The sequence below is a fragment of the Piliocolobus tephrosceles genome, chromosome 16 (assembly GCF_002776525.5).
Source record: "Piliocolobus tephrosceles isolate RC106 chromosome 16, ASM277652v3, whole genome shotgun sequence".
NCBI classification, from domain to species: Eukaryota; Metazoa; Chordata; class Mammalia; order Primates; family Cercopithecidae; genus Piliocolobus; species Piliocolobus tephrosceles.
In genome coordinates, this window is record NC_045449.1 from 53,680,650 (window position 1) to 53,705,584 (window position 24,935).

A 24,935-nucleotide genomic window follows, 5' to 3' on the forward strand; every position below is an offset into this window, starting at 1 on the left:
CAGCAGGAGAGAAGGGCTCTGGGTGGAGAGGGGGCTTTCTCCTACCAGAAAAGTGAACCAGCCCGTAGTCTTCAGATTTCCTGGACTTTCTATTTCTGTTATCTGCAGCAGGATTTTATTTTAGTTTAACTTTCTCAGTTCCTCTGAGCCTGTGCCTGGACTAGCTTCTCTGCCATCTGTTGAAAGGCTCAGAGAACACCTATTCCCTGTAATTTTAGCCTAAGTAAAGCTTAAATAGAATGATGAATCCACTTAGTGAACCTTCATACACATGGCAGTGTGTTCCAAAGCCCAGCGCAGATGCACTGGAGGGTCTGTGGCACCCCTCTGCCGGGCCAGGTGAGGGGTGACCTGTGCTTGTGAAGGAAGCCCTGATTTCTAATCCCAATTTCCCTACCCAGATTTGGCACTGAAGGACTGGGCAGCTTTAAAGTGAGCTGCTTTTCTTTTTTTTTGAGACGGAGTCTTGCTCTGCTGCCCAGGCTGGAGTGCAGTGGCCGGATCTCAGCTCACTGCAAGCTCCGCCTCCCGGGTTCACGCCATTCTCCTGTCTCAGCCTCCCGAGTAGCTGGGACTACAGGCGCCCGCCTCGTCGCCCTGCTAGTTTTTTGTATTTTCTATTAGAGACGGGGTTTCACCGTATTAGCCAGGATGGTCTCGATCTCCTGACCTCGTGATCCGCCCGTCTCAGCCTCCCAAAGTGCTGGGATTACAGGCTTGAGCCACTGTGCCTGGCCGCTGAGCTGCTTTTCTATTTTGGGTCTCAGTTTTCCTAGTTTCCCAAAGAAACAGATGCTCCAACTGTGGCTGGCTTCAGGTAGGGATTCTTTTATTTATTTATTTATTTTTTGAGACAGGGTCTCACTCTGTTGCCCAGGCTGGAGTGCAGTGGCAGTCACAGCTCACTGCAGCCTTGACCTCCCAGACTCAAGTGATTCTCCCACTTCAGCCTCCCAAGTAGCTGGGACTACAGGCATGCGCCACCATGCCCAGCTAATTTTTGTTTTTATAGAAACGGGGTTTTGCTGCTGGGCACAGTGGCTCACGCCTGTAATCCCAGCACTTTGGGAGGCTGAGGTGGGCAGATGACAAGATCAGGAGATCGAGACCATCTGGCTAACATGGTGAAACCCCATCTCTAGTAAAAATGCAAAAAATTAGCTGGTCATGGGGTGGCTGGCGCCTGTAGTCCCAGCTACTCAGGAGGCTGAGGCAGGAGAATGGCATGAACCCAGGTGGTGGAGCTTGCAGTGAGCCGAGAACGCACCACTGCACTCCAGCCTAGGCGACAGAGCAGGATTCCGTCTCAAAACAAAACAAAACAAAAAAAGAAACAGGGTTTTGCCATGTTGCCCAGGCTCATCTGAACTTCTGGGCTCAAGTGATCCACCCACCTCCAGCCTCTCAAAGTGCTGGGATTCCAGGCGTGAGCCACCTTGCCCATCCCAGTAGGGATTCTTAAAATGCCTTCTCAGGCCGGGCGGTGGCTCATGCCTGGAATCCCAGCACTTTGGGAGGCCAAGGCGGGCAGATCATGAGGTCAAGAGATTCACTGCCAACATGGTGAAACCCTGTCTCTACTAAAAACAAAAATTAGCTGGGTGTGGTACGTGCCTGTAGTCCCAGCTACTTGGGAGGCTGAGGCAGGAGAATCACTTGAACCTGGGAGGCAGAGGTTGCAGTGAGCCGAGATCGCGCCACTGCACTCCAGCCTGGCGACAGAGCAAGACTCCGTCTCAAAAAAAAAAAAAAAAGAAAATTCCTTTTTTTTTCTTGGAGTGCTTCTGGTTGGCCATCAGTCCACACAGTTACTGAGTTCCTGCTGACGTGAGGGCTGCCTGCCTGGACTTCTCAGCCTCTAAACAAGATTGATCACTCTGAAATCAGGCTAATCCACCAACGGATTGAGGTCATTAGTGTCCCATCTTGAGAGACTGCTGCAGTACCGTTAGACACTGCCAAAAGCACAGGTTTGGGGGACTGTGGTATGTGTCTTCTTCCTTCTGTTCTCATGACAAATCTGCCCTGCCTTCTAGGCCGGTGGGCAGGCAGGCAGAGAGCATTCTTATAGTGCTGCAGCAGCGAGAAGACTGTCTCACCCATATCGGGGTGGAAACCCCAGCATGGCTGTGTTTTCAGTCCAGGATTTGAGGCATCATTATGGGAGCTGCCATGTAGAATGAGGTCAGTGAGTGTTCCCTAGAGAGACGAGGATTTAGCAAGGAATTTTAGAGGCTGGAAGTTCTAGAACTGAAGTTTTAAAAGCAATTCCTGCACTGGGAAGCATTGTGTCAGGCACTGACTGAGGCCTGTAAACTGTGACACCACCCTGTTTGCAGATTGCCCCAAGCCCACCTTTGTGTATCTGAGCCTCTGGGGATGTTCTACCAGCCCGGTGTTTGCTCCACAGCATCATATGGTTTCATTCCACTGAAGCATTTTTCTAGCAAAAGCAGCTGCCGGGTGGGACGCTGACTGGGGATGAAGTCCTGGGAGTGTGCTGCTTTTCTTCTGCATTTAACTTGCAGCCATGGCTCTCTGAGAAGTAGTGGTGTCACAGTGTCTGGGCGGGCAGACCCTGGCTAGGCCCTGGGGTCTATGAAGTGCTCTAAGTCTAGCAGAGAGAGAGCAGTGAGTATGGGATGGCCTCAGTCACAGTTCAGTGAGAAGCTTGTGAGGACTGCTGGGCCGCATGGGCAGAAAGTACAGCTAGAAAGGCCAGCCTGGCCCAAGGGTAGAAAGTCTTGTGCTCTGGGGCGGGGAGTTTGAAACAAGGGTGGAGCATGAAGGGTTGTGTTTTCTTAGGAAGTTAGTCTGGGGCCATGTGGATGATTGATTGATGCAGCAGCCTGAGTCCGCCTGGACTAGGAGGGAAAGGGCCAGAAGATATGGAAGAGGCAGGCCCTGTGCCTGAGGAGAGATGCACGGGGGTGCAGGGAACCTCCAAATGACCAGGGATTCTCTCTTGAGGGCCTGATCTATCCTCGCCATGGATAGACCCAGGGTGATCAGCTCATCTTACTCCATCTCTTCTGTCTTGCTTCCAGACTCCCAAGACAGCTGGGCTGCGACCAATGGAAACAAAGGACATTCCAGTAGTGCACCAGCTCCTCACCAGGTACTTGAAGCAATTTCACCTTACACCCGTCATGAGCCAGGAGGAGGTGGAGCACTGGTTCTACCCCCAGGAGAATATAATCGACACTTTCGTGGTGGAGGTGAGTCAGGGAGTGGTGTTCCAGGCCTCTAATGCATTCCCAGAGAGGCACCCCCCTGAGTGGCCGGGTTCCCAGGGCTTGAGTGTTGGCACCCTAGACTTCCTTGACCATCCGTGTTTGGTCCTCCCTAAAAACAAGGAGTTGGTGCTTGAATTTGCTGAAAAGATACCTTTGGATCTGGCTTGAGCCCTTCTCCCCCTCTGCCCCACTTTGATAACACAGAATAGAACTGAGCCCCGCTTAATCCTTCAGGAAAGCCTGCAATTCCCTGCCTGTCCCAACTTAACCCAGTGCTGACCAGACATAGGAGACACAGTCTGGGGGTATGTGAACTGCAAGAAGAGGTCCCTGGTGGTGCCCCTGCTGGGAAAGAGGTTTGGCAGTTTCATTCTACGATCATGGCTCTGTCCTCAAGTGCCCTGAGCCAACGTCCCTCCTCCTCCCCACGTGTCCTGTTACAGTTTCTACCTGTTTATCTAGAGGGGCAGAGCTGCCTGAAGGCAGAGCGAAAGCAAACGTTTTGTTCCTGGGCCACAGTGCCACTGTGCATGCTTGACATTGCCTCTTCATTGCCTTCCCCTCAGAACTCCGACGGAGAGGTGACGGATTTCCTGAGCTTTTATACGCTGCCCTCCACCATCATGAACCATCCAACCCACAAGAGTCTCAAAGCTGCTTATTCTTTCTACAATGTTCACACCCAGACCCCTCTTCTAGACCTCATGAGCGACGCCCTTGTCCTCGCCAAAATGGTGAGGAGCAGACCAGGGGCTCTCTGGAGATGTGTGGGGAAGGGGCAGTGGAGCCATGGTGAGCACAGCTCCCGGGACGCAGCCTCCCATGGGCTGGGAGGCTCCGAGTCCTCCTCACCTCCTGTTCTGCTTAGGCAGGGTTCCTGCAGTTTTTAGCCAGAAACTCAAAACTCAGAAGGAGCAAGGAGCATCCGAAGTGAAGGCATTGAACTCCTCCTGATTCATTTCAGTGAGTTTCGTTCTCACAGGAGGCGCCACCAAGGAGCCTGAATAGCCAGGCCTGCCCTGGGAGGACACGGGTTCTCCTCACAGCTTTCCCAGCGTGGGAAAGGGGTGATTGCTCTCTGTCGTGGTGAGTCATCGGAGTGTGTGACTGCCAGCAGCGGGTGGAGAGCCCGTCGGTCAGTGCTTCGCTGTGGGTTCTGGTGACCTCCTGCACCCAGCTCAGCCTGCTGTGGGCAAGCTGGTCCCTGCCCTGTGAGAGCTTCTGCTCCAGTTGATGAGGTTTAGGAAGCATCTTCACAGTCTCCAAGCAACACAGCAGGTGTCATATAACATGAGGTGCACTGAGGGCCTGAGAGTTGGGGTCTACATGGAGTAAGGAAGCAACACAAACCCCAGGTAGCTGATGGGAGCCAGCTTCTCAAAGGAAGGGGCTCAGGGCTTGGACTCCAGAGAGGAATGTGGAAATGACTAGAGTTTCAGGGAGGCATAACCAGGAATAGCAAGAGCCCCAGTCTGGACACTGAGTACCTATGTGTATACTCAGAGGGAGACTGGGCAGAGGCCAGGCTGGAGGGCGCGCCCAGAGTGTCCTGAGAACGCCTGGAGAGCGGGGATTAATGTGGAAGCAGCAGAGCTTCTGAGGGAACCTTGTTCTTGTGGCTGCCCACAGGACAGCTTTGAAATGGCAGCAAAGGGTTAGGAAGGAGGCGATCCCCACCTGTCCTCACCTGTTCTTGTGTCTCCGTGCTGCTTTGCAGAAAGGGTTTGATGTGTTCAATGCACTGGATCTCATGGAGAACAAAACCTTCCTGGAGAAGCTCAAGTTTGGCATAGGGGACGGCAACCTGCAGTATTACCTTTACAACTGGAGATGCCCCAGCATGGGCGCAGAGAAGGTGGGCACTACGCAGCCAGAGTCCAGGCTGCCCAACCCAGGGAATCGGTGTCTCCAGCAGAAACCAGGCCATGGGATGGGGAGACAGCTACAGTCTGGGTCCTTGTTACCTGGAGTTGAGCCTTTGAAAATGCCCACCCTCCCTTTCTGGCTAACACTGTGAAACCCCTTCTCTACTGCAAAAAAAATAGAAAAAAAATTAGCCAGGCGTGGTGGCGGGCACCTGTAGTCCCAGCTACTCAGGAGGCTGAGGCAGGAGAATGGCGTTAACCTGGGAGGCAGAGCTTGCAGTGAGCCGAGATCGTGCCACTGCACTCCAGCCTGGGCGACAGAGCGCGACTCCGTCTCAAAAAAAAAAAAAAATGCCCTCCCTCTGCCCTCTGCTGGCCAGACCAGCAGGTCAGCGTTCCCCTCTCAGCAACTAGTGTGAGGATGGCAGAGGGGACAGAGCCACACAGGAGCAGGAAAGTCATCTCCAATGAGGCCTTCCCACCTGAGGGAACCGTGGAAGTTGAGTTGTCCACAGTTTGCCAGGAGGGTAGGGCTGCGGGATCTCTGAGGAGATTTCCTCTCCTGAGCTGCTGCCCTCTTCCTGGCATGACACTTTCTTAGCCCTTCCTCCCCCAGCGCCACAGGGGACATGGGGGTGAGCTGGAGCGTGGACCACTTTTCCCTGGGAGGTCTGATGGACACGTGAACCCTGGTGTGGAGGTTGAGCGTGGGACCAGCTGGGTGTGAGTCTGCTCCCACAGCACAGGCGGTGGACCCCGGGCCCAGCCAGTCGGAACTTCGGGAATGGGGGGTGTGGGAGAGTCTAGACCACTGTCGACTCAGCTCTGCCTCTCCCTGTTGGCTCTCCTAGGTTGGACTGGTGTTACAATAACCAGTCACCAGTGAGATTCTGGATAAAGCCACTGAAAATTCGAACCAGGAAATGGAACGCCACCACTGTTGGTCCAATTTTCACACATGTGAGAATCCCTGGCAAAGGGAGCAGAACTGAACCGGCTTTACCAAACCGCCAGCGAACTTGACAATTGTATTGCGATGGCGTGGGCTGCGTGATGTCACCTCCGGTCGTGTCTCTGGTCTCCGTGTTTTCCAGTTAATTACATCTTCATGCAGCCGTCATCAAGGGAATGTAACTGCTGAAAACTAGCTCGTGATTGGCATATAATGGAGTTAACGGGTGAATAATAAAAGTATATATATATATTATATATATATAAATATTTTAAATATCTTTCATGTTCCAAATGTGCAAGGATGTTTGGTCTTTAATGAAAAGCTGAATCCAGATCATTCCTCAGAATGAGGACCCGAGGACAGTGGCAGACAGACGCGTTGGCACAGTCATGGTTTCCTCCAGAGGAGAAATTGACTTATCTTGGGGAAAAAGAGGATCTGGAGAACCTCATCCAGTTCCCCTTCTGAATCAGCTGGGATGACTGGCTTTGAGAAGGAAGGGAAGGTAGAACAGGCTCAGATCTCACTGGATGGCACGTGGAGCTCTTGGCTGGGGCTGACCCTGGGCAGGGACTTTCCTGCAGGGCCAGACCTGCCTGCATTTTGAGACACAGCAATGGGACGGTCCGCAGAAGCAGACCTCATTGATCGAGTCCCTTCCATCCCCTTGACCTGCTCCCTGTAGGAAGTAATCCTGCCAACTGATTCAAAAGGGCTCTTTAGCCAGCTGTTGCCAACCTTATAGGGATGAGTCCCCTGTGAGATTTTGCTTTTCCACTGCCTGGGATGACTGGCAGTTTGAAGAAGCCCTGGACCTCCTTGTAGCATCAGGGACCTTTGGAGACCATATCAGTGTAAACCCTGCTTAGCTCATCTTAGAGCAAAGAGCCAGCACCCTGATGTCCCCAGGGTGGCTGGGCAGGAGTGGCATGGGGTCAATACCCAGACCCCTTCAGCCACCAGCCCCTGGCCTGTGCCTTCCAACCCATTAGCCATTTCTTATTTCCAAGATACAGCCCACAAGTGGCAGCAAGAAGTGGTGATTAGAGGCAGATCTGGACTTGGCAACAGAAATGGTTTCCCATCACCATTGTCTGAGTCTGACTTTTGCTGATGCTGTTTTGTGGATTTTTATGGTAGTGATGGTTGTTGATGCTGCCAGTTTCCCAAAAAATAATCAAGCCTCTGGCCGCATGTCTGTCGATGTAGGCATTCTTGGGTGGTGTTCAGCCATGTGGCCTCGGCAGAATTGGGCTGTGGAATTGTCAGGAACCCACTTCCAGGCTTGGATGTAATTTTTGCTCTAGAGAGAAGCAAGTGGTGGGGAGGAGGTAGCATGACGTGTGGCGTGTGGGGTTTCCTTGCTGCCGTCACCTCTCCGCTCATACAGGAATGAAGCCTTAGCCAGGAGGCCAGGCTCAGCCCTGTGCCACTCACCGAAGCCACGCTCTGCAGGCCAGCAGGGGCTTGTTTCAGGCTGTGGGTTTTGGTGTGGTTTGTCAGAGGCTAATTCTGCAGAGTTGCCAAAACCAGGAGACATCGTATGCTTGGGATGGGGGCCGTGCCACCTGTGGGAATGCTGCCCGCTCTGCAGATTGCTGCTAGAGCCAGCAACTTCACTAAGGTGGATTTTCGTCAGAGGCCTGCAGGGGCCTCCCTTTTCCCATTGTTCCTGTGCTGCAAACTGTAGGCCCCAGCAATCGTGACTGACGTTTGACTCCTTGACTCCAAGAAACCGAGACCAAAGAAGCTGCTGTTCTTAGCAAGATGCGCACCACATTCCGCAGACGGGAGGAGTCGGAGAGGCAGGGGACTTGCTTTGCAGCCTCACAGACAACAGTTGCACAGCACCTCAAGCCCCAGAGTGCCTCACCCCGTCCAGACCTTTGAGGATATCAAAGAATAAAGTGCCCAAATCTTTCCTACGTTGGGGGAACCTGGAACTTGGAAAGGCTCCCTGTCCTAGTCTTGGTCTGTTCTGGGCCAGGTCCCAGCTTGAGCTGCCTCTGAGATTTGGGCTGTGCGGATCTCTGGAGTGAGCTCTGTTTCGGTTGACCCAGGTCATGGAATGGAAACGGTGAGGCCCCAGTGGCTGTTCTGGAAGAAACAGATCTCCTGGCAAAGGCCCAGGCATCTCCCTCACTGAAACCAGGTTCCCTGCTCCTTGGACTCTGCTTTATCTCACGGTGAGAACCCTGCCCAGGTGTGCAGGGGATGGCTTGGGGGCTGCTTGCTGCTCGTCTGATTTTTGTCCCAATAGTCCCTGCGTTCTTCATTCAAACCCTTCTGGGACTTCAGGTCAGAGAGCACCATCCCGGGGGTCAGGGCCTCCCCACAGGAGCCCTGCAGTGTGGTGGCGTCATGGCTGGCTTGAACCAAGCAAAGGAAGGACCCTGAAGCCTTCACGCTAACCGTCCTTGAGCAGCCGCTGTTGGAAGGCCTCCCTGGGCCTGGCCCCCACCCTCTGCCACCCAGTCCTCCCAGCTGCCATGTTTCAAAGACCACCTTTACCTCCTGCCTTTGGATTGACTGCATTTGACCACGGAGTCCGGTCTGTGTAGGGAGAGAGCTGAGTAGGAGGCCTCCGCTCCGGATCGAGGTCTGTATAGGGCTCGTTTCCCCACACATGCCTATTTCTGAAGACGCTCCTGTCTTATTTGAAGGCCGGCCCACACCCAGCTACTTTAACATCAGGTTTATGGAAAATGTCAGGCCTTCCCCACAACTCCCATATAACTGGTATCACTCCCCTACTTGCTGGCTCTCGGAAGTCCAGGGGGGTCCCTGTGGTCCTGAATTCTTCCCCCAGAGATGACCAGCATTTAACCAACCTAAGGGCCCAAAGGCCTTGGACAGCTGCATGGAGCTGTGGTCCAGGAGAGGGAGGGGCACCAGATGCTAGGTCAGGGGAGGGAGCAGGAGTGTCCCTCCCGTCAGTGCCTACCCACCTGTGAGGCAGCCTTCTGACGGCCTGGCCCTTCTTCCCCAGAACCAGGGGAGGCCTCAGGCTTCAGTTATGCTCTGCTGCAAAATGAAGGCAGGCCCACAAGCCGACTGCACCTAGGGAGGCTGTTTAGGACAAATTTCATTCCATTAAATTAAAAAATACTGACTGGCTGGCAGGCAGGTGCCACATCTGGGAACAGGGATGGGGGAGCTTCACCTTTTTGTCTTGGCTTTTCATTGGGCTGTGGTGGGGGGGGCATCCATTCCCAGGGTAGGGGAGGAAATACCAAATGCATTGTTGTTCTGCTCAATACATCTCACTTGTTTCTAATAAAGAAAGCAGCTGAACAAACCCTTTTGTCCTCCTGGTATTCCTGGTCAGCAGGTGACAGTGGAAGAAACGGAGTGCTGAGGCCTAGGCTGGAGCCAGGATGAAAGGGCTTGGCCACAGAGGCCCTCAAGCCCACAGCATCAGGCCGGCTTCCAGAGGCCTTCCTTTAAGGCTGCCCTTCTTCCAGGGCAAAGTTGGTATTGTCAGACCTTTCCCACCCACCAGACATGAGCTGGTATTGACCCAGGTTCACTCCAAGTTAGAGCAGCAGCTGGGCTCTCAGCCAGCACCTGAGCACCTCAGTGCAGGAGCCAGCCCCGGCTTCCCCAGCTGAGCACAGAGCAGCCCCCTTGGTCCAGGTCAGCAGTGGCTCCTCCAGTGGAGGTGCAGGCCCCACACCTTCCCACTATGCCCAGGTGTCATGTCTCTCCTCTTGCGCCATTGGCCAAGTGGTTCTTTGAGTCACTAGGGGTGCATTTTAACATGGCAAGTTGCTGGGCCCCAGTAGCTGTGTTTAAGACTTCCCATTCCCCGTTCTCATCCTCTGGAACTTACCCTTTCCCTGACCCCCTGATCATTTCAGGTCCATGGCTGGTGCCTCCAAGCCCCTTTCCAGGGAAGCTGACGAGACATAGGACCTGCATGACCCCTCTAAAGCCCCCCAACCCTCCTGTCCCAAACCAAGTCACTCAGGCTCCTACGGCCCACGCCTTCTTTCCTGCCCTTAGCTTTGGACTGAGAGAACATAGCCCTATGTGTGGTTTCCACCCATGGGCCTCCGGGTTAAAAAGCTGTGATTTTGGGTCGGGTGCAGTGGCTCATGCCTGTAATCCCAGCACTTTGGGAGGCCGAAGCAGACAGATCACGAGGTCAGGAGATCGAGACCATCCTGGCTAACACGGTGAAACCCTGTCTCTACTAAAAATACCAAAAATTACCCGGGCATGGTGGCGGGCACCTGTAGTCCCACCTACTCAGGAGGCTGAGGCAGGAGAATGGTGTGAACCTGGGAAGCGGAGCTTAGAGCGAGCCAAGATTACACCACGGCACTCCAGCCTGGGCGACAGAGCGAGCCACCGCCGGAAAAAAAAAAAAAAAAAAAAAAAAAAAGCTGTGATTTCTCCCTCACTTCCACTTCCCAGTTCACTTCCTTAAAGACTCTTGCCCTTTTGGCAGGTCAAGGCGGGTGGATCACCTGAGGTCAGGAGTTCGAGACCAGCCTGGCCAACATGGTGAAACCCCGTCTCTACTAAAAATACAAAAATTAGCCGGGTGTGGTGGTGCGTGCCTGTAATCCCAGCTACTGGAGAGGCTGAGGCAGGAGAATCACTTGAACCCGGGAGGCGGAGATTGCAGTGAGCCGAGATTACACCAATGTACTCCAACCTGGGGGACGAGCAAGACTTTGTCTCAAAAAAGACTCTTGCCCTTTCAAGGCAGCTGTCTCAGCATTGGGCCCTCGTCCTAGCCTTCACCCCTTCCTGTTGGTACCATATACGAAACCAAAGAAGCCAAGCAGGATGGGGACCCAGACCCCCAGCCAGAGCTGGCTCTGCAGGGGCTGGGCAATGCTAATAGCTCTTCATTTGCTAAAACTGGACTTAGCCTCCCTGTGCCTCCCATCCTGAGGCTGCAGTTTGGCAGCCTGACCCTCTTGACAGCCCTGAGTGCCAGATGCCTGGGCTGCCTGGCCCGGCCCATTCCTTCTGGGCCCTTTTGATTCTGATTATCCTCTTTCAGACAGACAAATTCACCAGAGCCAAACGCCACTCCCAGCATGAAGGAGCGGGGGACACTGCCACTTTCTGCATCAGTTCTTGGAGTTGCTAGAAGGTGGAGTCTGCCCCAGCCTTGTGTTTTGGTTTCTGCGGGGCTTGGGGCCAGTTCAAGGCCTATCCCAGCCCAGTTCCAGGCCACCCTCTGGGGAGTAATGTCAAGTTCTGCCCTTGTCCAGTGCCGACACTGTCGCCTGGAAGAACCTAAAACACCAGGCCTCCACATTGTCACCCTGACGGGGGGTGCAGGATTTTTTCCGGATTCTGTTGTCTAGTGTCCAGTGGATCTCCCAGCATTCCTATAGAGGCGGCCCAAGCAGTGTTTCCAGCCTTTGTGTAAAAGGCTGGCTGGCTGGAGGAAGGAAAGCCTGTGTCCTTGGGATTTGCCCTACTGAGCAGACAGGGGCCTTGAGCCCAGCCAAGCATGGAGAGTGGCAGTCTGTCTGAGGGTCCCTCAGACTCCTGTCCCCTCCTCATTCAAGGCCCCTCTGTGTGTGTGTTGTGGAGAGGCGCTGACCTTGTGAATCGGCATCCTCAGACAGTCTTGTGATACTCACGGCAGCTTTAAGCCAGGAGCAGGGGTCGGGCTATTTTGAGCTGTGGCATCTCCTGCTGCCACCCCCTGGCTGTCTTAGACAAGTCCATGCCCTGTTGAGGGGAGAGGGCCAAGGGACTCATCCAGCCCTGTCCCTCCTCATGGGCCTGTGGGGCTGGCAGCATAGAGGTGATCAGGGAGTGGTGGTGGTAAAATAAATGAGCTGCTTTATTTTTAAACTAGATAGGCTCATTCTACTGTCTTCTCCAGGGCTCCTCTATGAAACAGTTACAAACCTACTGCTAGGCCGAGGCAGTGGCGCACACCTACAATCCCAGCACTTTGGAATGCCGGGGCAGGAGGATCACTTGAGGTCAGGAGCTCGAGACCAGCCTGGGCAACAAAGGGAGTCCCCCCCATCTCTACATAAAATTTAAAAATTAGCCAGGTGTGGTGGCCTGTGTCTGTAGTCCCAGCTACTCAGGAGGCTGAGATGGGAGGATCGCTTGAGCCTGGGAGTTCAAGGCTGCAGTGAGCCGTGATTGCAACATTGCACTCCAGCCTAGGCAATGGAGCGAGACCCTGTCTCAAAAAATAAAAACCAAAACCTACTGCCAGTTTCCCCACGGCTTCATGCCTCAGCGCTCCCTTCTTGCTTTGAGAAGGGAAGGGGAACTCAGGTTCCAGAGCTGGAGGGAGGAAGTCCAGGAAGGCCTAGGGTAAAGGAGGGCTTAGGGGCTAAGCCCGGTGTCCGGGCCAAGTCGGGGGCACTGTGCTCCTCTGGGGGAAGGAGGCTGGGATGGCCCACGGGAGGACAGAGGGGAACTGAGGGCCCACATGTGCCCTGCTCCCCAAGTCTCCTGGGAGCAACAGGCTTGGCTCCTCATAAGTCACAATGAGGGGTAGGCTGAGGACAGGAGCTGGGGCCATCTCAGGGCCCCAGGGTTGGAGCTCACTGAAGTCACGTGAGCACCTGTTGATTCTTCAGGAGGGGCCCAGGCAGCCCTCAGCACCCAGGTGAGACCAGCGCCTGGTGAGTGGGCTGAGTGGGCCAAGTGGGTGGACTGGGGGGCTGGTATTCCCACCATCTGACTCCAGAGGAGGAGAGGGCTCTGCAGGGGATGTGGACTGGCGCTCGCAGAACCCCAGGGCGGGTGAGCTGGGCCCTCAGGGGCGCTGGATGCGGATTTGAATGAAGAGCGTAGCTGGTGACAGTGAGGCCCCGTCCTTGGAAAGCAGGTGTATGTGGCGGTACCCTGTGGGGAAGACAGCCAGGCCTCAGGTCCTCTGCGTACCCTGGGGGTCTGGCCCAGCCTGGGCCCGCTTCAGGGCAGGAAATTCGAGGCACAAAGGTGAACAGGGTCTGCAGGGCCTGTACCCACATCCCTCTCCATCCGCACCAGCTTCCACCAACCTTGCTTCAGGCTGCTAAGAGGCAGTGTAAACTGGCCCACAAAGTCATTGGGGGAGGTGGCGTCATAATCTTCCACCACAAACCGGACCAGCGCCAGCTCTGGAGCCCGCAGCTGGAACTGCAGGGTCTGCCCCCAGTGGGGGTTGAAGCCTAGGGCACAGGGGTGGCAGTCAGAGCCCCGAGGCCCCAGGATCCACCCTGCACCCCCCTTTGCTCTCTGCAGTCTCCCCCCGGCACTTCTGCCAGCGGCTGCCCACCATTGTTGAGCACATAGTCAGTCTCCTGCCGGGCACAGTCTGCGGGCACCCCATGGATCTCAACACGCACCAGGGGGTCCACAATGGAATGTGGCTTCTCGGCATTCAGCTTGGGCAGCTGCTGTGCAGTCAGCACCTGTGGGGTGAGGGAGGGAGCAGCTGGGGCCCACGCCCACCTTGGCCGTCCCCTCATGGGCCTCAAGCTCAGACCACCCGTCACTTCCAACCTGTCCGCAGCCTCCCTTGCCTTCCTCCACCTCAGAAAGAGCCTCTCCAGAGCCAGCATGGCCCTAGGCTGGGGCCCGTTGCAGCCTGCTGACCTGGATGCTAAGAGTGGTTCTGGGAGGTCCCGGGTACTCGGGGTCAAAGGTTGAGTCAGGTTGCCGCAGGCAGGCAGGTTTCAGGACGTAGCCACACTGCCCATTGACCAGGAAGCGCCCGGCATTGAGGTCCATCTCGTAGCCTGGCGTCTGGAAGTTCAAGGCCACTGTGGACACAGCAGGGTCAGAGCAGGGGCTCTCAGCGGCCCTGTTCTCACTACTCAGTTTCAGGGGACTGCATTCCTCTCTACAAAGGGCCTGGGGTCCCACTGTCTGCTCAGTGCTGCTCTGCCCCCACCATGACTTTAGGGGAGGGGGTCATGGACCCAGCCCCCACTGTCACCTGTACTTCCGCCCTGGGATCCCTCAAGGCTGGGGTGGAAGGTGCTGAAAAGCTCCCACCCGGCCGGGCGCGGTGGCTCAAGCCTGTAATCCCAGCACTTTGGGAGGCCGAGACGGGCGGATCACAAGGTCAGGAGATCAAGACCATCCTGGCTAACCTGGTGAAACCCCGTCTCTACTTAAAAATACAAAAAACTAGCCGGGCGAGGTGGCGGGCGCCTGTCGTCCCAGCTACTCGGGAGGCTGAGGCAGGAGAATGGCGTAAACCCGGGAGGTGGAGCTTGCAGTGAGCTGAGATCGCGCCACTGCACTCCAGCCTGGGGGAGAGAGCGAGACTCTGTCTCAAAAAAAAAAAAAAACAAAAGAAAAGAAAAGCCCCCACCCTCAAGGCCAGGCGTGGGTCAGCCAGGGGTCCGAGGAAGCCTGGTGTTGTTTCCACCCTTACCCCAAGGAGACGATACGGCCTCCTTTGGTGGGGCTCAGCGTCCCCCAGAGCCCACCCTTATCAGTGTTGACTTAGTGGGACTGCCAGGTGTGTGGGGGTTGTGTGTCCAGGGGACATGGGAGTGGAGGTTTTAATTTCTACCATCCTAAAAATGCGAGACCTGTACACTGTCAAGAATAAACGAGCTTGATTTGATTTTCCCACCTACATTGCTGGCAACTTTAAAAATAATCAACAAAATGCGTGTTTCCACCGTCTGGAAGGCTGTGTGGGCCCTCACTGCTGAGGCCTCTCCCACACTGTGTGGCACCCCGCCTGCTCCCGCTCATGTGGCCCCCACTTACCCAGCTGACAGCCCGAGTTCCACATCTCCTGGGGACTATAGTTGGCCGAGTTCATCCGCAGCCCCAGCGGGTACACGCGGGTCAGCTGGCGGGCATTGTGCCTGACGAAGCTGTTCCCTGGGGCAGAGTTGGGGTGAGACTGTGACAGACCCCGGGGGTCCCTCACCCAAAGCCCGGGCCTATAACCTCCAGGGAACAGAGGCCAAGCCCGTCCCCAGCTCACCCTGCCCCTGCTCCTCACTCTCTTCTGACCTAGGGTGGGAGGGGAGCTCACTGAGGAGGCTGCAGGGATCCCCTCCACCCACACAGCCTGGCTCCACATCCCCGGCCCCCAGCTCCCCGCTCCTGACAAAGTTCCAACCAAGTACACTGAATGCCCACAGCCCTCCAGCTCCACCGTGGTTCCTGGAACTCTCCTCCAGGCCAAGCTTCCAGGCCTTCAACAACCTGTTGCTCCTGTCTGGAACGCCCTCCCGCCTCTTCACCTGGCTGCTTCCTAGTCCTCCAGGTGATGTGTCTTCTCTGCATCACCTGCCCCAGGAACTCCTCCCCAGTGTCACAGCAGCGGCTGGGCTCCCCCAACCCCCAGCCCAGCCTGGCCCATCTCCCTCTATGGCCGGCCCCACCACAGGGCTCTGAAGGCAGACAGCAGGCCGCCCTCAGCTTGCCACTCTCCCCTCCATCCACCCTGGCATGTGCAGGGCCCTCATTCCCTCAGCCCAGCCCCTCTCTGGGGTCCTCTTGACCTCTTTACTGTCCCCCAAAGCCCCCTCAACTCCTTTCCAGGCCCCCTTCAGGAGGTGCCCCCATCGCCCTCTCGCCCCCAGACACCCAGGGCCCTGGCTCCTACCTGCTTCCCGGATGAGTTTCTTGGCTTTGCGCTCGCTGAGGGAGCTGACCTGGCAGGGCTGCAGGACGTCAGGGGCAGGGTGCAGGGTCCGCAGGCGGGTGGCGTGGCAGTACACGACCAGGGCCGACAGCTCCGGGGAGATCTGCTTAGCCTAGGAGACCAGCCTCAGCAGGGCTCAGCGGGCCCCCGCTCCCCACACCCGTCCTCCCACCTTCCCCCGCTTCCCCACCCCCCCCCCCCCCAGCCCACCAGCTCTCACCAGCCGCCTCTGTGCTGCAGCCTCCGCCTCCTCTTCTTCCTCCTCGTCATCGTCCTCCTCCTCCTCCCGGTCTGACAGAGCCCGGCCATCCTCACTCCGAGCGGCAGGCAGCTTCTTCCCCTTCACCAGGACCCGGCCCTTCAGCTGCTGTGGGGGCCAATGTGGAGGACGAAGGGTTAGGCCTTCTCGCCCCTGTGGCGGCCGGTCAGTCAGTTATTCAGCCACCACCATGTGAAGGGCTGGCTGGGGGTGGGAGGCAGGAAAGGAGACACAGAGATGAGTGTCTAATAGGAAAGAGTGGAGAACAGCCTAGGAAGCCATCAGGAAGGGATGCTTAATAAGGTCCCTCAACATCAGAATATACACAGCAGCCACTACAATGCACGCGGCAGCTCAGGACTGAAAGGGAAGCGACCCTCTTCAAAAAAGATCTTACGTGGAAGAAGTGAGGCTACAACCTGGAATCACACAGTCCTTTTTTGGTACCATTTAAAAGAGAAGACAGTACACACATGTACACAGGTAATGTGTGTGGGGAAATTGGAGAAGGACACGCAAGAAAGTTGGAGATGGTTACTTCTTGTGAAAGAGGCCAGGTCAGTGGAGGAAGGGAAGCGCCGTTCATTGTGTCCCTTGGTACAGCTCGATTTTCTTTTACCATATGGGTGTGATTTTCATACTAATAACAAAAATCACGTCTCACACACACACGAGGGTGAGTCAACCCTGCCTGCATGTTGGGGACTGGAAGTAGGAGGGGAGTTTTCTCAAGGAGCCCGACAGGATAAACGTCTGGAGAGGGCCGAGGATGCACTCTGCGGTCTGGGGGAGAGCAGGAGGCTGCCTCAGACCTAAGAGTTGGGGAAGTGGATAAGGCCACAGGAAGAGGCGGCTGAAGTTGAGCTGAATTCTAAGCAGGTGATGCTTGGCAAGTGTGGATGGCTGGGAAGGGACTTCCAGGTGGAGAAAGTGTCAAACGGGGCCTTGCAGGAGGGAATGGCAGAGCCTGCAGGACTCTACCGGCAGGGACACAGGGCCAGCAGGGCAGAGCCAGGTCATGGAAGAGGGTGTGTGTGGGGGGGGGGGGGGGGGGGAGACATGCACAGAGCCAGAGGGCGGCAGAAGGACAAGACCAGGGGGTGGCAGACGTCAGATGAACGGAGGAACGGAGAAAGGTTAAGGCAGGGAGAGGTGAGGGGTCCTGAGCCAGAGAGGTGGCATGACCAGTTGGGGGAGGCGGACTCCCACCAGACCTCCCTCCATCCAAGCTGGGGGCTGGGGTGCGTCACCTCTGGGGAAGGCAGCTCCTCAGGATTTGGGGAGTCCAGCGCCTGTGTCACCAGCATGTCCCCCAGGATGGTGCGGAGGTGGCGGGCCATGGCAGCCTGCTGCTCCAGCCCGCAGTGGTTCTCCAGGGATAGGATGACAGGGTAGGGGGACAGCTGTGTGGGGAAGGGCAGTGGCTCAGAGCCACTCCCCTCCCTCTGCCAGTACCTCCCAACATCTGGTTCCCAGACCCTTCAGGACAAGCAGGCAAAGCAGGGCTCTGGAGAACCCAGGGAAGGGCTAGACTGTCCAGGAGGCTGAGGGAGGCTGCAGGAATGACTTTTTTTTTTCTTTGAGATGGAGTGTTGCTCTGTCACCCAGGCTGGAGCGCAGTGATGCAATTTCAGCTCACTACAACTCCATCTCCCAGGTTCAAGCGATTCTCTCTGCCTCAGCCTCCGGAGTAGCTGGGATTACGGGCACCCGCCACCACACCCGGTTAATTTTTGTATTTTTAGTAGAGACAGGGTTTCACCATGTTGGCCAGGCTGGTCTCAAACTCCTGACCTCAGGTGATCTGCCCACCTCAGCCTCCCAAAGTGCTGGGATTACAGGTGTGAGCCACCACGCCCGGCCAATTTTTGTTGTTTATGCTTTGGTCTAGCTCCATCACCCAGGCTGAAGTGCAGTGGCACAGTGTCCCCGTGTTCTCCAGTCCTGAGCTCAAGTGATCCTCCCACCTCAGCCTCCTGAGTAACTCAGCCTACAGGCACATGCCCCCACACTCAGCTAATTTTTATTTTTGTTGAGACAGGACATAGCTATTTGCTCAGGCTGGTCTGGAATTCCTGGCCTCAAATGATCCTTGCATCAGCCTCCCAGAGTGCTGGGAATACAGGTGTGAGCCACCGCACCTGGTCCTATAAATGCTTTTTACATGTGAATGACATTGACCATGTCAATGATGTTGAAAACTCTCCTGCCATCATTTGCTGATGGGAAGATCTGCACACTGACCGAAGCTGCAGCGTTTATGCAGGTGCCACTGGTGAGCTTCTCTTACAACTTATTCTTTGGAAGTCATGATTCAAACGTCCTTCCCGGCCGGGCGCGGTGGCTCAAGCCTGTAATCCCAGCACTTTGGGAGGCCGAGACGGGTGGATCACAAGGTCATGAGATCGAGACCATCCTGGCTAACACAGTGAAACCCCGTCTCTACTAAAAAATACAAAAAACTAGCCGGGCGAGGTGGCGGGCGCCTGTAGTCCCAGCTACTCAGGAGGCTGAGGCAGGAGAATGGTGTGAATCCGGGAGGCGGAGCTTGCAGTGAGGTGAGATCCGGCCACTGCACTCCAGCCTGGGCGACAGAGCGAGACTCTGTCTCAAAAAAAAAAAAGAAGTCCTTCCCTCCCCCAAAGGTTTTCTTCTGGACACTCTGTGATTTTAAGACACTTTCCAAATATGAGAGGGAACATATTTCCCAAATATGAGAGTGGCATCTCATTCAGCTTTATTCCACCCCATTGGCCACTTATCCCAGCAGCACTTGGTGAATGAATTATTCTCTGGGCAAGGGTTTCCTTTGGAAGGACTGAGCGCAGCTGGCACGTGGGTGTGGACGGAGGTCATTGCGAAGGCTGTGGGGCTGGGGCTGGGCATCCCAGGGGCTCACCGTGAAGGCATGGTCACGCACGGCTTGGACCACATCCCGGAAGAGAATCTTGGAGGTGAGAGTATGTCCGTGATAGATGACGGGCTCCCCTCCTGGCCCCTCCCAGCAGTCCAGCTCCACGCAGCGGCATCCCTGGGCAAAGGCCCTGTGGGTGGACAGATGGGTGGACGGGCAAGGTGTTGCCAGAGTGCCACAGAGCAGGGCAGCAGGCAGGCTGAGCCAGGAAGGCCCCAGGAAGCCAGCCCCATGCCTCTCTCCAGGTGGGGCTCCCGGGCACATTCACCCCCTACTACAGTACCTAATGTAGGCCTCGGTGCTGCTGGGCCCCCCAATCTGGGAGTCGGTCAGATAGGTGTTGTGGGAGGAAGAGATGAAGTAGTGGGCGAGGGGCTGGTTCATGTCCTGGAACACACACGTGTGGGTGGTGTCCAAGGCAGCCCCCTCCGGCGACAACAGGTACATCATGAAGCCATCCAGTGTCATCAGCTCGTGCTGCTTGGCTGCAGGGGTGGCAGAAGAGGGCATCAGGCCACATGGGGATCCCCCATGTCCAGCTTTCAATGCCCCCAAGGCCCACTCAAGTTAGGAATAATGACTAGACAATCTACTGACTAGACTCTACGTAAGTCATGCCACTTAACCTTCGACCAGACCCTGGGAGGAAGGCACGCCGTTGTGCCATTTTACACACGTGGAAGCTGAGTCTGGAGGAGGCAAGCTAACCTGGCCGAGACAGTGCCCACAGCCAGCCCGCAGCAGAACCCACTTAGCTGGGAACACAGCCCTGTCAGGTGCCACGACCTGGCCGTGCCGCCCCCCACCTGTCTCGTTGAGCTCGTAGGTCTGAATGAGCTGCTGGGCGCGGGCCAGCGTGGCGCCCTCCTCGCCCTGGTCCTCCAGGAACTCCAGCAGCTCAGGGGCACTCAGCACGCGGTCCTCGCCTGAGTACTGATGGAAGATCTCCTCCAGCTCCGGCCGCTTCAGCAGCCGCCGCAGGAACTCCTCAATCTCAGCCCCCTCTAGACGGTCATTGTTGGAGTGGTCACACTCCTGGGGAGCAGTGGGAGAAGCTCAGAGGAGGCAGACACTCCAGGAAACCTGGCCCCTTTAACCTATCTGTCATCTACCACATCTGAGAAGGCAATGTTCCCCATTTCACAGGTGGAAAAACAGAGTAAGACTTGTGACTTCAGCTTTGTTGGTTTTTTGGGTTTTTTGTTTGTTTGGTCTTGCTCTGTTACCCAGGCTGGAGTGCAGTGGCATGATCATAGCTCACTGCAGCTTCCAACATGTGATCTCAAGTGATCCTCCCACGTCAGCCTTCCAAATAGCTGGACAGCTGGGACTACAGGTGTGTACCACTGCACCTGGCTAATTTTTGTATTTTTTGTAGAGATAGGGTCTTGCCACGTTGCCAAAGCTGATCTCAAACTCCTGGCTTCAAGCAGTCCTCCCGCCTAGGCTTCCCAAAGTGCTGGGATGACAGGGGTGAGCCACTAAGCCTGGCCTGCAGGGCTGGACTTTAAGGGAGGTCTCTCTGGTTCAATGCCTGCCCCTCTGCACCATGACCTACCCCAAGAATCAAGATGTGGAAGGAAAAATGGTGACCCTGGGCCAAGACAGGGCCCCTGGGCCCTCACACTCCCCTAGGTGGACATGTTACCATCCTGACATGCACATATTCACACCCAGGGTCACTGAACAAGTCAATGAGAATTCATGGAGCCTCCCTGTGAAGCTGTGGCCCAGGGGTCCAGCTGCCATGGGCTCTCCTGTCTTTCCAGGTCACAGGTGGGTCCGACTGTCCACATGCACAGAGGTCTGCCATGGGCTCCAGCTGGGCCGTAGCTGCAGAGCCCACTCCTGTGTGCCCCTGTGCTCCCATGCATGAGGTGCCAACACGTGCCACAGTGGAGGGTCTGCGTGGAGAAGGGTGCACACGTGTATCTGTGCACATGCATGCCTGTAGGCTGGCTCCTGTGCCCCTACATGCAAAAGGTGCCCTGCAGACTCAGGGAAATGAAAACAGCTTTGCTGCTCACTTTGGAGGGGCAGGAACTGAGGGTGAGGAAAGTTCTGGGCCCTGGCTCCCCACTCCCTTGCTGGCCCAGTGGCCTCAGGGGAGGCCAAAGGCTAACTAAACCCAGATGTTGCCTTTATGCAGGGAAAGGTGGCTTCTCCAAAAAAGCTGCAGGTGGAGAGGGCAGGGGAGCTGATGACTCAGATGGCTGGGGGCAGGCAGAGGTCAGAGTGATGGCAAAGCCAGGGGCTGGGGTTCAGGGCAGAAGCCCACCTTGAAGAGGAGGTAGGCGTACATGTCGTTCATGTCCACGTTGACCATTCTCAGCAGGCTCTTGATCTCCTTGAAGCTCATCTTGCTGTCCTGGTTGGAGTCAGCCCGGTGCAGATAGGAGTGGATCCAGGTGTGGGTGCTCAGGAAGTAACAGTAACACGCCAGGCTGCCCCCAGCCCCCAGGTAACTGGCTGGTAAGTCACACCCACCTGGATCTGGCGGCTCCCTGGTTTAGGGCTGTACTTTCCCCTTGGCCTGTGGACTCCCCGAGCGCGGTGGCAGTGTCTCCTCCGCAGGACTGGGGCTCACCAAAGACAGGAGGCCCTGTCTCCCCCCGCAGAAGGCCTCAGGCCTCCCTGAAGGAGGCGCCGCGCCACCCCTCCTGGTGGGAGCTCGGACCTAGCCAGGGCACGTGTCCCCACTCTCAGTTTCAAAGACATAAGGCTCCGACCCAGACTGTGCGCCCTCAGGACAGGGATCCTGCCTCTCCTGGGCCTGGGGGCTCTCCAAGGATGGGGCCCTCCCTCCCAGCCCCGGCAGGATATTGGTCCAGCCGCTCGCGCTGGCTCATGGCGTCCAGGCGCGCGCGGAGCTTGGTCAGACCGCGCACCCAGCGCTGCGCTTCCTCAGCCGTGGGCGCCGCCAGGTCCAGGTTCTTGCGGCGGCCCTTGAAGGCGATGGTGAGGCAGCGCGCCGGGGCGAAGGCGCCCCCGAAGCGCCGCAGGCCCTCGGACTGGTGGCCCTCGCGGACTGCCTCGATGTGCTGCACGAAGACTGCGGGGAGGGCCGGGTCAGGGCGGAGGACCCGGCCTGTCCCCACCTCCTTGCCCACCCGGCGCTCCCCGGCCGCTCACAGATGTGCTGCGATGGCGCGCGCGGGATGCGCCGCTGGAACCACACGCTCAGGCCGTCCTCCTGCAGCCGGTACAGCCGCTCCTTGTGCCAAGTGCGCGAGCGGATCTTGCGGAGCCGGGAGCCCCGCAGCATGGCGCGCACGTCCTCGTCCTCCGTCAGGCCTGCCGGGGCGGGAGGACCCGGGTTTCAGGCCGTCCCTGCCCGGAAGCTCCCCCTGCTGCCCCTTCCTCCAGCCTCTCCAAACCCAGGCCTTCGCCCCACAGTGAGCTTCCTTGCCCCTCGCAGGCCTCCCTTCCTCCCCGATTGTACAAGAAGCCGCCTGCACTGGGTTTGGCTTTAGGCTTTGGAGCGCTAAGCGCCCCCCAACCCCCACCCGTACCCCATCTCCCTCCTTCCTTCCAAGCAGCTGCCTCTGTTGTCCCTCAGTGTGGAACTGTCCTCGGGCAATGCCTGGGACTCAGGCCTCACTAAAGGTTGTCCTTTCTGGCCAGGCGCAGTGGCTCACGCCTGTAATCTCGGCACTTGGGAGGCCGAGGTGGGGGGGATCACTTGAGGTCGGGAGTTCGAGACCAGCCTGGCCAACAGGGTGAAACCTCATTTCTACTAAAAATACAAAATTAGCCGAGTGTGGTGGCCCATGCCTGTAATCCCAGCTACTTGGGAGGCTGAGGCAGGAGAATTGCTTGAACCCAGGAGGCAGAGGTTGCAGTGAGCCAAGATCGTGCCACTGCACTGCAGCCTAAGCGACAGAGTGAGACTGAGTCTTAACAAAAAGAAAAAAAAAAAAAAACAGTTGCCCTTCTGCCACTATCCCCCACCACATGGCTTCCAGCCATCAAGTTCAGAATTTGCCACCAACAGCCTTTTTCCCTTGATGTGAAACCACAGCCATCAGGAAGGTCTCACCATCTAACCTAGATCTCTCTTGCTGTAACCCAAGCACCTTGCCTCTGCTTTCCCAGAGCCAAGGAGGACAGCAGAGGCCACCCCAGCTCCAGGATCACAGGCCAAGGACTCCAGGATCAGCCCTGCCCAGCTGATCTCCAGGTGTCCTCTTTGTGTCTGGTGGGGCCCTGCCAAAAGGAAGGTGTCCTGTGACATTTGGTGCTCCCTCTTGCCCAGCCAATGCTACCCACCACATGACCCTTCAGCCCACATGCACTCTGCAGCCACAGTGTCCACCTTCCTTAATAAAAGCAAATGTTGGCTGGGTACAGTGGCTCATGCCTGTAATCCCAGGTACTCAAGAGGCCAAGATGGGAGGATCGCTTGGAGCCAGGAACTGGAGAACAGCCTGGGCAACAATGCGAGACCCCGTCTCTACAAAAAAAAAAAAAAAATTTTTTTTTTTTTTTGAAATGGAGTCTTGCTCTGTTGCCCAGGCTGGAGTGCAGTAGTGCAATCTCGGCTCACTGCAACCTCCACCTCCTGGGTTCAAGCGATTCTGCCTCAGCCTCCCAAGTAGCTGGGACTACAGGCACGTACCACCATGCCCCAGCTAATTTTTGTAGTTTTAGTAGAGACAGGGTTTCACCATGTTGGCCAGGATGGTCTTGATCTCCTGACCTCATGATCTGCCCTCCTCGGCCTCCCAAAGTGTTGGGATTATAGGCGTGAGCCACCGTACCCGGCCTCTAGAAAAAAATTTAAATTTGGCTGGGCGTGGTGGTTCATGCTTACAATCCCAGCACTTTGGGAGGACAAGGTGGGCGGATCACTTGAGGACAGGAGTTCGAGCCCAGCATGGCCAACATAGCGAAACCTCATCTCTACTAAAAATGCAAAAAAAAATTAGCCGGGCATGGTGTCATGCACCTGTAATCCCAGCTACTCGGGAGGCTGAGGCATGAAAATCACTTGAATCTGGGAGGCGGAGGTTGCAGTGAGCTGAAATTGCGCCACTGCACTCCAGCTTGGGCAACAGAGTGAGACTCTGTCTCTAAAATATAAATAAATAAAAGCACCTCCTGTATACAGGCCCTGCTCATGTATTATCAGACAAGGAAACTGAGGCTCAGGGAAGCTTAAGTAAGTTGTCAAAATTCCATATTGGTAGAAGCCACTTTGGGCTCTGGAGGTCGGGCTCCAGAACCTCTGCCCTTGGGCCCTGCACTGCACGGCTCTTCTAGTGCTTCTAAATTCAGAAGTCTGGGGAATAAGTCTCAACTCTGTCACTTCCCAGTTATTTAATACATAGCCCCGGTGGCACTAACCTGGCACTAAGCCTCATGTTCTCCATCCATAAAATGGAGACCACAATCATACCTGCTGCAAAATCCAAAATTCAGAGGTTTCTACAGCGTGACTGACACTGTACCCTGGAGAGGTTCGGCCTTCTTCTGGCTCTGGCCCCCTGGAACACGTGATGCCCAGCCCAGATGGTGCCACACCCTGCTCTACAATGCCTCAATGAGAGTCATAGCCAAAGATTGTTGAGCCATGGGACAATAGAGGAGGTAGGAACTAGGTAAACGGAAAGTCCATGGCCTTTGGAGGTGGGGCACAGCCCAGAGTGAATGAGGGCCCAGAGTTTCCAGAGAACCGGAATCTAGATCTGTGTGTGAAGCCCCCAGATATTCTAATGTTGGCAACGAAATCAAATTGAAAAAGACAAAAACCAATAATCCCTGTATGGGCCAAAAGAAGTATGACAGTGGGCCTCTCTTCCTCCCTTTATTTCAACAGACCCTTAATACTGGGTTTGGCTTTGGGACCCCAAGGCCCTTGCTTGCCCAGTTGCAAACTCTGACCTAAGGAATTGAGTCTATATCTCTGGACCATCTCCTCTCACCCTCTCTTGGACCCTTTTGTAGGATCCTTCTCCCTTCTCTTCCTCCTATCTGAATCCTTGAAGGACCAGTTCAGATATCACCTCCTCCAGGAAGCTTTCCTTGATTTGTCCTCAAGTGGGCTTTCTCCTTCTCTGACCACTAACAGCACTTTTTGCTTTAATTAAAACACAAAGCCGGCCGGGC

General features: G+C 56.0%; 2 protein-coding genes across 6 annotated transcripts in view; one reads left to right on the forward strand and one right to left on the reverse strand.

The window, feature by feature from the left end:
• The window catches only part of NMT1 (N-myristoyltransferase 1), a 47,397-nt gene extending 38,043 nt beyond the window's left edge, over positions 1 to 9,354 (forward strand). Inside the window, exons 9-13 of one of the 5 annotated variants that reach the window (XR_002726203.1) lie at positions 3,048 to 3,218; positions 3,803 to 3,970; positions 4,954 to 5,091; positions 5,953 to 8,242; positions 8,355 to 9,354. Coding sequence is in view for 3 of the 5 variants with exons in the window: in XM_023191463.2 (XP_023047231.1) it covers positions 3,048 to 3,218; positions 3,803 to 3,970; positions 4,954 to 5,091; positions 5,953 to 5,973 (498 nt within the window). In the remaining 2 variants the exon portion in view is untranslated. Of the gene's footprint in view, positions 1 to 3,047; positions 3,219 to 3,470; positions 3,593 to 3,802; positions 3,971 to 4,218; positions 4,323 to 4,953; positions 5,092 to 5,952 lie in introns of those variants that run through there. The other 4 variants (XM_023191463.2, XM_023191464.1, XR_002726204.1 and 1 more) reach the window with 4 other exon arrangements.
• Positions 9,355 to 11,844: 2,490 nt separating this feature from the next.
• PLCD3 (phospholipase C delta 3) overlaps positions 11,845 to 24,935 on the reverse strand; it is a 26,684-nt gene continuing 13,593 nt past the window's right edge. The window contains exons 2-15 of the mRNA XM_023191415.2: positions 21,960 to 22,121; positions 21,651 to 21,879; positions 21,106 to 21,235; positions 19,634 to 19,862; positions 19,111 to 19,312; positions 18,813 to 18,957; positions 17,164 to 17,316; positions 15,875 to 16,021; positions 15,616 to 15,766; positions 14,766 to 14,882; positions 13,635 to 13,801; positions 13,315 to 13,450; positions 13,058 to 13,207; positions 11,845 to 12,899 (exon numbers count right to left, since the gene is read on the reverse strand). Of these exons, the coding sequence (XP_023047183.1) occupies positions 12,811 to 12,899; positions 13,058 to 13,207; positions 13,315 to 13,450; positions 13,635 to 13,801; positions 14,766 to 14,882; positions 15,616 to 15,766; positions 15,875 to 16,021; positions 17,164 to 17,316; positions 18,813 to 18,957; positions 19,111 to 19,312; positions 19,634 to 19,862; positions 21,106 to 21,235; positions 21,651 to 21,879; positions 21,960 to 22,121 (2,207 nt within the window). The 3' untranslated portion in view covers positions 11,845 to 12,810. The remainder of the gene's footprint in view (positions 12,900 to 13,057; positions 13,208 to 13,314; positions 13,451 to 13,634; positions 13,802 to 14,765; positions 14,883 to 15,615; positions 15,767 to 15,874; positions 16,022 to 17,163; positions 17,317 to 18,812; positions 18,958 to 19,110; positions 19,313 to 19,633; positions 19,863 to 21,105; positions 21,236 to 21,650; positions 21,880 to 21,959; positions 22,122 to 24,935) is intronic.